Source organism: Podarcis cretensis, assembly GCF_951804945.1.
Source record: "Podarcis cretensis genome assembly, chromosome: 8".
In the NCBI taxonomy this organism is placed as follows: domain Eukaryota; kingdom Metazoa; phylum Chordata; class Lepidosauria; order Squamata; family Lacertidae; genus Podarcis; species Podarcis cretensis.
In genome coordinates, this window is record NC_137177.1 from 7,027,673 (window position 1) to 7,039,846 (window position 12,174).

The 12,174-nt window shown below is 45.3% G+C and overlaps 1 protein-coding gene across 2 annotated transcripts in view; it reads right to left on the reverse strand.

The window, feature by feature from the left end:
- The window catches only part of LOC307221223 (SPARC-related modular calcium-binding protein 1-like), a 70,126-nt gene that overhangs the window by 4,615 nt on the left and 53,337 nt on the right, over positions 1-12,174 (reverse strand). For both annotated transcript variants that reach the window (XM_079985609.1, XM_079985610.1), the window contains exons 7-11: positions 7,609-7,686; positions 4,626-4,818; positions 3,132-3,214; positions 1,920-2,019; positions 1,005-1,258 (exon numbers count right to left, since the gene is read on the reverse strand). In XM_079985609.1, coding sequence (XP_079841735.1) covers positions 1,018-1,258; positions 1,920-2,019; positions 3,132-3,214; positions 4,626-4,818; positions 7,609-7,686 — 695 coding nt within the window. In that variant the 3' untranslated portion in view covers positions 1,005-1,017. The remainder of the gene's footprint in view (positions 1-1,004; positions 1,259-1,919; positions 2,020-3,131; positions 3,215-4,625; positions 4,819-7,608; positions 7,687-12,174) is intronic.

A 12,174-nucleotide genomic window follows, 5' to 3' on the forward strand; every position in this document is an offset into this window, starting at 1 on the left:
ATTAGTTGTAGTTTCTGGGTCACCTTCAAAGGTAGCCCCACATAGAGCCTTGATCTTTAAAGCCCTAAACGCCTACTGCCCTGTATACCTGAAGGAGCGTCTCCACCCCATCATTTAGGCTGGACGCTGTGGTCCAGCTCTGAGGGCCTTCTGGCAGTTCCCTCATTTCGAGAAGTGAGAGTACAGGGAAACAGGCAGAGGGCCTCCTCGGAAGTGGCACCAACCTGGTGGAACGCCTTCCCATCAGTTGTCTATGTACTGGGTGCCAGTGTAGGTCTTTCAAGACCGGTGTTGTATGGTCTCAGCAGCCGCTCCCAGTCACCAGTCTAGCTGCCGCATTCTGGATTAAGGAAAGGCAGGTGACCAATTTGGAGGCAGAAAAACAGGGAGCTGGCTGAGCAAGCGAGAAGTTTCACAGGACTCAATTTAAATGCAATTTAAAATGCAGCCTAATTTTAAAAGTAGCCCATAGATCAAAACCATAAGGGGAGGGAAACATAAGGGTCAGACTGAGTCCAAACCAAAGGCCAGGCGGAACAGCTCTGTCTTGCAGGCCCTGCGGAAAGATGTCAAGTCCCGCAGGGCCCTAGTCTCTTGTGACAGAGCGTTCCACCAAGTCGGGGCCAGTACTGAAAAGGCCCTGGCCCTAGTTGAGACCAATCTAACCACCTTGCGGCTCGGGACCTCCAAGGTGTTGTCATTTGTGGACCTTAAGGTCCTCCGCGGGGCATACCAGGAGAGGCGGTCCCGTAGGTATGTGGGTCCTAGGCCGCCTAGGGCTTTAAAGGTTAAAACCAGCACCTTAAACCTGACCCTGTACTCCACCGGGAGCCGGTGCAGTTGGTGAAGCACTGGGTGAATGTGATCCTGCGGCAAGGACCCCGTAAGGAGCCTCACTGCGGCATTCTGCACCTGCTGGAGTTAATAATAATAATAATAATAATAATAATAATAATATTGTGGAGTTACCAACAGGTGAGCGAGGGGCAGGGGAGTATACGCACCACGTGTGTCGGGCTAACTCAGCCCCAGGCAGCCTTTGAGCTCATGCAAGGAGATCAGCTTGTTCTCATCCAGGTCGCAGTAGTCTAGGAACTTGCGGACGCAGCGCTTGGGCCGGGTGTTCTTCTTCATGTAGAGCTTGAGGGGCCGTAGCTCCCGCTCACTGATGCTGTTGCTGAAGTCCTTGTCCAGGCGGACGAACTGCCAGCGCACCGCACGCTCCTCCAGGCTGGGCCCTGTCAGGCTGTCCGAAAACCTGCGGGTGGGGAGCAGAGGGGGTCAGGAGAGCCTTGCTGGATCAGGGAAACCTCGTTTGGGGCGGCCCAGGACATGTGCATTCCTTAAAAAAGAGAAATGTCTTTGGTGCATTCCTTGAAAAAGAGAAATGTCTTTTAAAGTATTGTTGCCTGCCAAGGGCGGCGCTGTGGGTTAAACCACAGAGCCTAGGACTTGCTGATCAGAAGGTCGGCGGTTTGAATCCCCGCGACGGGGTGAGCTCGCGTTGCTCGGTCCCTGCTCCAATACTTTGGCCACCTCATGAGAAGAGAAGACTCTCTGGAAAAGACCCTGATGTTGGGAAAGATGGAGGGCACAAGGAGAAGGGGACGACAGAGGACGAGATGGTGGGACAGTGTTCTCGAAGCTACCAGCATGAGTTGGACCAAACTGCGGGAGGCAATGGAAGACAGGAGTGCCTGGCGTGCTCTGGTCCAGGGGGTCACGAAGAGTCGGACACGACTAAATGACTAAACAACAACAACATGACCATTACCTCACAAGCAAACCTGTTTCTGGTTCAACGATGGAATCCTCTATTAGATTTCAACTCTTGCTTAAAACGTTTGGCAACAACTCTCTCCCCTGTGCCTCTTCAGAGAGAGAGAGAGAGGGAGAGGGAGAGAAAGAGAAGTATTTACCTTCGGTATGGAACGGGCATCATTCTCGACTGCAACATGTCGGAAGCCAAGGCCTTGATCAGATTGGAGAGAAACTCTACCTTCTTGGACCCTGGACAACCTAGCAGGAAAGAACAAAGGGAACAATTTGCCTCTCCAGACTCACACGGGTCTGTGCCATAGCTGTCAACGTTTCCCGTTTTTTAAGGGAAATCCCCTTATTCGGAATAGGATTCTGTTATGTACTGAAGTTCTCACCCTGGGCCAGCAGGGGGATACTGTAGATAGTTATGCAAATAAGGGATCGAAAGTGACGTTCAGTGATTGGATAGTTTTAGAAAATTGTTACAGTTACGTTGTACTGGAGCTCTATATAAGCAGGCTGGCTGAACCCTTCAGTTCAGTTCTGTTCTGGCCTCTGAATAAATAAGAGCTGTTTGAAGAATCGCTGTGTCGCCTGATATGTTCACCCACAACTTAACAGATTCCTCACAAGAAAAGTATTTGAAAAGAAGCAGAGATTCAGTATTGTTGGCCCAGAAATGGAAGCAAGAAGAAATACAGCGGTACGTACCTCGGGTTACATACGCTTCAGGTTACAAACGCTTCAGGTTACAGACTCTGTTAACCCAGAAATAGTGCTTCAGGTTAAGAACTTTGCTTCAGGATGAGAACAGAAATCGTGCTCTGGCGGCACGGCAGCAGCAGGAGGCCCCATTAGCTAAAGTGGTGCTTCAGGTTAAGAACAGTTTCAGGTTAAGAATGGACCTCCGGAACGAATTAAGTACTTAACCCGAGGTACCAGTGTACCGATGAAAGAAGAATGGCAGACAAAATTAACGGACTATGCAGAATTGGACAAAATGAAAGGAAAGATTCGAAACCTGCAGGACCAGAGATTTACAGAAGATTGGAAGAAATACACGAATTATTTGAAGAGCAACTGTAGTCAACAAATTACGCTAGTCGGACTGCAAGAGGTTTTGAAAGGAGAAATATATGAAACATTGCAAAGAAGATAAAGAAGAGAGATATTAGTTATTTAAATGTAACAGTGAAAGTAAGAAATGTAAATTAAGTGAAGAGATTGGAAAATTTTCAGATGTGGTTGATGGAAGTCAAAAAACGTATAAGATATAAAAGCATGTTTAATAATTGTTGAAAATGATATGTTAAAAAACTAATAAAATATTTATTTTAAAAAGAAGAAGAAGCAGAGATTCATGATCTCACCTGGCAGAAGCCGATCCCGGAACAGGGAGCTCATTTCTGCATTTTTGGCCGCCGCATCTGCCTCACAGTCCGGGGGGAAGTTCCTGCGAGAAAGAAGGACGAGAGACGCCGAGCAAATACTAACATCAACGAGAATACTAGCAATGACGGCAATATGATCAATTTTTTTAATCCCCCTCTTCAGTCAGAAAAGGCAATCAGTCAGAAACTCAGCGACTGTCTCTGTCCTCAAGCTTACAATATGAGAGACACAGCACAAAAGGAAAAGGGGCTGGAAAGGATGAGGAAAAAAGAAAGCTCAGGCACCGATTCCTACCAGGGCTGGGCGATAATCAGCTTTTCGACATCACAGGTGAGCGGGCAAGATGCAGAGGGAGGAACAAGCTATTGGCCCCTCGCCGATACAGCTTGTTTCTCCCTCACCGTTGTATATATCGCTGGTGAAACCGCCATTGCTCCGGAGTCCGCCCACTGGATGCTGCCAGCAAAGGGACGCAGGAGCGGCGGAGGTTTCACCAGCGATATACCGCTAAGTGAAACCAACATCGCAGTCTGCTGCTCATACTGGTCCTGGGCAAAACAGTGGTACCTTGGTTTAAGAACAGCTTAGCTTATGAACAACTTGGATTGAGAACGCTGCAAACCCGGAAGTAGGTGTTTTGGTTTGTGAACTTTGCCTTGGAAGCAGAACATGTTCCGCTTCCTGTTGAGTGTAAATTGAGACCCCGCCGCTATGGGAAAGCACGCCTTGGTTTCAGAATGCTTTGGTTTAAGAACGGACTTCCGGAATGGATTCAGTTCGCAATCCAAGGTACCACTGTATATCGATATATCGCCCAGGCCTAATTTACAGAAATATTGTGGGGAAGACCACTAATAAACAAAACAGGCTGAATGCTTAATAAGCAGGTCATCTGGAGACACTGTTACATCTGTGGACAGCAAAGAACCCCCCCCCCAAAAAAAAACCCTGGAAGCTGTAGTTTGTCAAGGGTGCTGGGAATTGTAGCTCTGAGTTCCCAGGATTCATGTGAGGAGGCGGGAGGATGTGTCTTCAATTTTCAGTGGTACCTCGGGTTACATACGCTTCAGGTTACAGACTCTGTTAACCCAGAAATAGTGCTTCAGGTTAAGAACTTTGCTTCAGGATGAGAACAGAAATCGTGCTCCAGCGGCACGGCAGTAGCAGGAGGCCCCATTATTTAAAGTGGTGCTTCAGGTTAAGAACAGTTTCAGGTTAAGTACGGACCTCCGGAACGAATTAAGTACTTAACCTGAGGTACCACTGTACATAGCTTTCATGGTGCTACTTTGTTGATGATGGGAGTCACCCACTTAGAAGCATAAAAGGTCGTTTAATCCCACCCCCTGAAGTGCAGAAATCTTCTGCCCAACGTAGAACTCGAACTCACAACCCTGAGATTAAGAATCTCCTGCTCCACCGACTGAACCAGGACCCCTCATTCCGGACTTCACGGTTTGGGCGACACTGACCTCGTCGAAGTGCCTGGAACAGGCCGGCCAGTGTCCACCCTCACGCACCAGCAATACCCCGTGGCCTGGTGGCACTGCACGGCCTTATAGGTGCCGTCCCCCTCGCACTCCGGGATGAAGGTGCCCTCCTGTTGGTGCTGCCGGGCCTCGTCAATAGCCTCTCGCCGCTCCTGCTCACATGAAGGCGGGTATTCTGCAGGGGTGAGTGGCGCAAGCAGCCACCAATCGGAACAAAGAAGACAAGTTTAGCGTGTCGGCATCTAACCTCTGGAACTCCCTGCCAATTGATATCATCAGGCTCCTTAATTGCACTATTTTCGGCGTCAGTCCAAAACATTTTTTTCCCTTCCAGACAAGCCGTCCCAAATGCTTAGCAAGATATTTTAAATCTATGTTTCCCTCGATGATAGTTAGAGGAAGATATTTCGCTCTCCCAGAAGCAGAGATTCTCTGCAAATGTAGTAAACAGGAACCTGATACTTTGGAGCATATTTTCTTTTCCTGTGATATGCCAGAAGACAATTATTAGAGGCCTTAACAGGCTCGATTCTATGCCACCAACGGTTCAGGACCTGCTTTCGGACAGGAATCATCAAATTACTTTGATAGTGGCTGAATTTTTGAGTGCTGTCCATGTAGAAAGACTGGGCCATTATAAAGAGATTTAGTAGTTCTTAACTATTTGGCTTTAGTAGAAATGATATAAGGAGTTATGTATAAATAAGTATTAAGTTTTAAGCTATAAGGTATTTTATGGTAAGATAAGGTTAAAATAAATTAAGGTAAACTGAATGACAGAATATAGTGAAAGATGGAAAGGATTTGTTGAGTTAATTAATAGGTTAGATTGTTAAGATAAATTACCTAATAAAGATTGAGAAAGATGGAAAGAATTTGCTGAAACAAACAATTAAACTAGAATACAAAAAGGGAGGTGTGAGGAGGTCGATGAAACAAGTAATTGGAAGATTAAGATATGAAATATTGGATTTGTTTTGTTTTTGTTTTTTTCTTTTTTAATGGATATTGTTGTATGTTTTTTGTCTTTCTCTTCTTTATGTATTGTATTGTATGTTTCGTTAAATTTTTTGCTGTCTTTTTCTTCTTCTTTTTTGTATTTTTAAACTTCTAATAAATATCGTTTATAAAAATATATATATATAAAGAGATTTAGTAGTTCTTAATTGATTGGTGATGTGGCAGTGTTATATTCTATTATTTATGCAAATTGGTTTTCTCTGGAGTTAAAGATCTGACTGGGACAAACCTTGTTATGCTGAATTCGTATTTTGCACAATTTGTACACAGTGTTTGTTTGATAATGTTTGGTTTGCTATGCCTAATGAAGGATATTTTAAATCTACTTCAGTGTTTTGACTTTTGTATGTTTTAAAGGACAGCTGTACATTTCCCTTTATTTTATTGTTTTGTCTTATTGCATACTGCTTTGAGGTGTTTTTTTGTTTTGTTAACCATCAAGCGGTGTCTAAATTTTTTTCCAATAAATAAAATAAATAAGCCGATCACCCCCTGATTCTTCCCAGCTAGAGGACTGTAGACGTCTACCTGGAGACTCCAGCGACTGTGGCTGCTGTTTGCTAAAGGTTTTTATTACTATTTCATTTTGTAATGTATATAAAACAGAGAGAACAATGACAGCAAGAGACGACAAATTAAAAGATGAAAAACAAAACTGCAAAATACGTACACAACGAGTAGTTTGCATGTGTTAACATAACAACGTCCAGGTAAAGATTACCAGTACGTTTCTGAGCACAATTCAAAGTGTTGGTGCTGACCTTTAAAGCCCTAAATGGCCTCGGTTTAATAGACTATTGTATTTTAATATTCTGTTGGAAGCCGCCCAGCCAGATTGGTGGGGTATAAATAATAAATTATTATTCTTATTATACCAACTTTATCAGATCATCAAGTACACTTCCAGATTTGTGATGAGGGTTTTCTTGAAATAAAATTATTATTATTATTATTATTATTATTATTATTATTATTATTATTATTATTATTATTTCTTGGCCCACTCTGGGTGGCTTCCAACATAATAAAAGCACAGCAAAACATCAAACATTAAAAACTTCCCTATACAGTGCTGCTTTCAGATGTCTTCTGAAAGTTGTACAGTTGTTTATTTCCTAGACAACTGATGGGAGGGCGTTCCACCAGGTTGGTACCACTACTGAGAAGGCCCTCTGCCTGGTTTCCTGTACGCTCACTTCTCGAAGTGAGGGAATTGCCAGAAGGTCCTCAGAGCTGGACCACAGTGTCGGGCCTAAATGATGGGGTGGAGATGCTCCTTCAGGTATGCAGGGCAGTAGGCATTTAGGGCTCTACGTGGCGCTACCTTTGAAGGTGACCCAGAAACTACAACTAATCCAGAATGCGGCAGCTAGACTGGTGACTGGGAGGGGCCGCCGAGACCATATAACACCTGTCTTGAAAGAGCTACACTGGCTCCCAGTACGTTTCCGAGCACAATTCAAAGTGTTGGTGCTGACCTTTAAAGCCCTAAACGACCTCAAAGGCCCAGTATACCTGAAGGAGCGTCTCCACCCCCATCGTTCTGCCCGGACACTGAGGTCCAGCGCCGAGGGCCTTCTGGCGGTTCCCTCACTGCAAGAAGCCAAGTTATAGGGAACCAGGCAGAGGGCCTTCTCGGTGGTGGCACCCGCTCTGTGGAACGCCCTCCCACCAGATGTCAAAGAGAAGAACAACTACCAGACTTTTAGAAGACATCTGAAGGCAGCCCTGTTTAGGGAAGCTTTTAATGTTTAATAGGTTATTGTATTTTAGTGTTTTGTTGGAAGCCGCCCAGAGTGGCTGGGGAAACCCAGCCAGATGGGCAGGGTATAAATAATAAATTATTATTATTATTATTATTATTATTATTATTATTATTATGTTCAGCGAACTTCCCCCCTGAAATTTGACCCATTAAATGACAGCGACGTATCCTGACCCTCACCTGGAGCTTGCTTCACCGTGCGGCTGGGCTTGAAATCCGGAATGATGATGGGAATGAGAAACGGCAAGGAGGTGCCCTCTAGATGGGGGGGGGGGAGACAGAAACACACACACACAAACACACACACATACAGAGGGACGGACGACAGGAGAGTAGATGTTACGGGGGGGGGGACCTCTCCCACACCACCCATCTGTTTCGACACCCTCCCCAACCACTTTGCATCACTAACAAGTTTCCCAGAAAAAAACGCTTGCAAGAAAAGAGAGAATGGCAGCCATTTTTGTTGCCGTGATCTCAGGCAATTTCGCGGAGTGATTTTCCCCCCAACAAAAACAACTTTTTTTTGGGGGGGGCTGTGACCTGAAAGCCTCAAGCGGGACCGCAGCACAAGAGGCCAACCCCCTCCTGCGATTTCTAACAATTGGCTTTCAGAAGTATTATTTGCCTCAATGTTGTTGCTTCCCTCCTACCGCAAGGTAAGGTAAAGGTAAAGGGACCCCTGACCATTAGGTCCAGTTGTGACCGACTCTGGGGTTGTGGCGCTCATCTCGCTTTACTGGCCAAGGGAGCCGGCGTACAGCTTCCGGGTCATGTGGCCAGCATGACTAAGCTGCTTCTGGCGAACCAGAGCAGCGCACGGAAACGCCGTTTACCTTCCCGCCGGAGCGGTACCTATTTATCCACTTGCACTTTGACGTGCTTTTGAACTGCTAGGTTGGCAGGAGCAGGGACCGAACAACAGGAGCTCACCCCGTCGTGGGGATTCGAACCGCTGGCCTTCTGATTTGCAAGTCCTAGGCTCTGTGGTTTAACCCACAGCGCCACCCACGTCCCTCCTACCGCAAGGAGAAGCCTCTAAATGCCATTTCTCTTTTTCTATCTCACTACCCAAACGCAGGCGCAAACCTAATATTTTTACTGGTTGTTTTAAAAAGGCTCGTACAACCAATATTATATTTTTTTTAAGGCTTGCAATGTGGGCGTAAAGGATTAAAAGGCATTTGATCAAGTAGAAAGTTGCTCCCAATTAACAGAGGAACACTTTTAAAAAATGTTATTGCAAGTCCCTTATGACGCCAACCAGGCGCCGTGGACTATAACTCCCTCAGCCCCACTCCATGGTCAGGGATAATGGGAGCTGTCATTCAAAACACCTGGAGGGGGCGCCACTTTGGCTAGCCCTGGTTTATGCTTATTGTTTTCCTTCCAAGGTCACATCCAGACCTGACATTCATCAACTTTAACGGTCATGGCTTTGCTCCAAGATTTCTTGGAAGTGCAATTCGCGGAGGGAAACTACAGATCCCAGAATTCCCCATGACTGTTAAAGCGGCAGATGGGTGCTTTAAATGCCTGGTTTCAGTGTGATCCAAAACAAGTGTTTTGCTTGCTTTCCCGTCTACTCAAAAGTAAACCCCCAGGAAGGATAAATGAGATTTGATCTCAGATAACGGTGGGTGGTAGTCTGTACTGATTCATCAACTAAGGCTTCACATACACAGTGCATTTAAAGTACAGTAGTACCTCGCAAGACGAATGCCTCGAATGACGGAAAACTCGCAAAACGAAAGAGTTTTTCGTTTTTTGAGTTGCTTCGCAAGACGGATTTCCCTATGGGCTTGCTTCGCAAGACGAAAACGTCTTGCAAGTTTGTTTCCTTTGTCTTGCAAGTTTGTTTCCTTTTTCTTAAAACCGTGCATTCACTTCGAGGAGCAACTCATAGCACGCGGTGTGGTCGCCTTTTTTGAGGTTTTTGAAGACTTTGGTGATTTTTGAAGCTTTTCCAAAGTCCGTGCTTCGCAAGACGAAAAAATCGCAAGACGAAAAAACTCGCGGAACGAATTAATTTCGTCTTGCGAGGCACCACTGTATGTTTGCCCCGTCCAAAGAATTCGGGAAACTTGTTTGCGACGGATGCTGGAAATCGTAGCTCTACGATGGGGTAAACTACAGACATAATAATAATAATAATAATAATAATAATAATAATAATAATAATTTTTTATTATTTATACTCCGCCCATCTGGCTGGGCCTCCCCAGCCACTCTGGGCGGCTTCCATGGAAACCAAAAATACAGTAAAATATCACACATTAAAAACTTCCCCGAACAGGGCTGCCTTACGATGTCTTCTGAATGTCAGGTAGTTGTTTATCGCTTTGACATCTGCTGGAAGGGCGTTCCACAGGGCGGGCGCCACCACCGAGAAGGCCCTCTGCCTGGTTCCCTGTAGCTTTGCTTCTCGCAATGAGGGAACCGCCAGAAGGCCCTCGGCGCTGGACCTCAGCGTCCGGGCAGAATGATGGGGGTGGAGACGCTCCTTCAGGTATACTGGACCGAGGCCATTTAGGGCAGACAATGTAGTGCAGTGGTTAGAGTGTTGTTCTAGGACCTGGGAGAACGGGGTTCAAATCCCCATTCATACCTTTGAAGGTGACCCGGAAACTGCAATTAATCCAGAATGTGGCAGCTAGACTGGTGACTGGGAGCGGCCGCCGAGACCATATAACACCAGTCCTGAGAGATTTGCATTGGCTCCCAGTATGTTTCCGAGCACACTTCAAAGTGTTGGTGCTGACCTTGAAAGCCCTAAATGGCCTTGGCCCAGTATACCTGAAGGAGCGTCTCCACCCCCATCGTTCACCCCGGACACTGAGATCCAGCGCCGAGGGTCTTCTGGCGGTTCCCTCATTGCGAGAAGTAAGGTTACAGGGAACCAGGCAGAGGGCCTTCTCGGTAGTGGCACCCGAGCTGTGGAACGCCCTCCCTTCAGATATGAAGGAAATAAGCAGCTATCTTCTTTTTAAAAGACATCTGAAGGCAGTCCCGTTTAGGGAAGTTTTTAATATTTAACGCTGTACTGTTTTTAACACTTGATTGGGAGTGGCTGGGGAAACTCAGCCAGATGGGCGGGGTATAAATAATAAATTATAATTATAATTATTATTATAATTATTATTATTATTATTATTATTATTATTATTATTATTATTATTATTATTTAATAAAGTTTGCTGGGGGACCTGGGGCCAGTTGCTGTCTTTTAGCCTAATCTACCTCGCTGGGTTGTTGTGGGCCTTAAATGAAGAGAATCACCTTCGCCACCCTGAGTTTGGAGGAAAAGCTGGTTTGTGGATGCAATAAATAAAGAAGTAAATAAATAGTTCCCAGAATTCTTGTGGGGGGCAGGCGTGTTTTCAATGTATTAAATATACCAAGAAAAAAGCACACCAAGAACTCAGGCCAATGTAAGTTTCAATAGTGGGAGTGATCCCTACTCACAAATCAATAGTCAATAGTCACAAAAACTAATGCATTCAATGGATGAGGAGGTTAAGGCTTCAATGATAAAGTGGGCCCAAGATGTGAGCCGTCCAATTATGCTAAGAGACTGGGAAAACGTATGATGGAAGGTAAATTTGAAATTTACAGCCAGCTATAACATAAGAGGACGCGGGTGGCGCTGTGGGTAAAACCTCAGCGCCTAGGACTTGCTGATCGCATGGTCGGCGGTTCGAATCCCCGCGGTGGGGTGCGCTCCCGTCGTTCGGTCCCAGCGCCTGCCAACCTAGCAGTTCGAAAGCACCCTCGGGTGCAAGTAGATAAATAGGGACCGCTTACCAGCGGGAAGGTAAAAGGCGTTTCCGTGTGCTGCGCTGGTGCTGGCTCGCCAGAGCAGCTTCGTCACGCTGGCCACGTGACCCGGAAGTGTCTGCGGATAGCGCTGGCTCCCGGCCTCTAGAGTGAGATGGGCGCACAACCCCAGAGTCTGTCAAGACTGGACGATACGGGCAGGGGTACCTTTACCATTTTATAATATAAGAGAGAACATGTTGAAAATCCTTCCAGATTATCAAGAATGTATAATAATTTGGTGAATGCTTGTTGGAGATGTGGAGGAAACAACGGTGATATGATCCACATGTGGTGGACGTGTGGAAAGATTAAGATTTTTTGGGGGGAATTATACGATGAATTAAAAAAGATGATGGGGATAACTTTTACCAAAAAACCAGAGGCATTTCTATTAAGTATTTTAGATAAAGAGATCCCAAAAAATCTAAGAGAGGTATTTTTGTATGCAACCGCAGCGGCTCGTATACTTGTGGCCAAGGGATGGAAAGATCACGAGGCTCCAGGAATTGGTGGAGACGGCTCAACTGACTAGGAAACTCAGAGGAAACTCAAAGCAAAAATTAGCGAAAAAATGGGATGTTTATAAAAAATATGTTCAAAAATACAGTAATAGTTTTGACTCCGTGCTAGCATTCGAGTCATAAAGGAACTAAAAGGAGGTGGACTACAATTAAGGATTTATTATGTTTTCAGAATGTATTAGAAAAATTATATAGAAAGGTTTATTGTTTTGTGTACATTCAAATGTAAGATAAAACATATGCAAAGGGACTTGACAGGAAGTCAAAGTTGAAGAAAAGATTTTGGAAGATAAAAGGGGGAAAAATATTTACTTTCACTATTATCATTTTCTGTGTGGGTGTGGGTGTGTGGGTGTCTGCACATATGTGTGTTGTTGTATGCAATGTTTGGGAGGAAATAAGATGG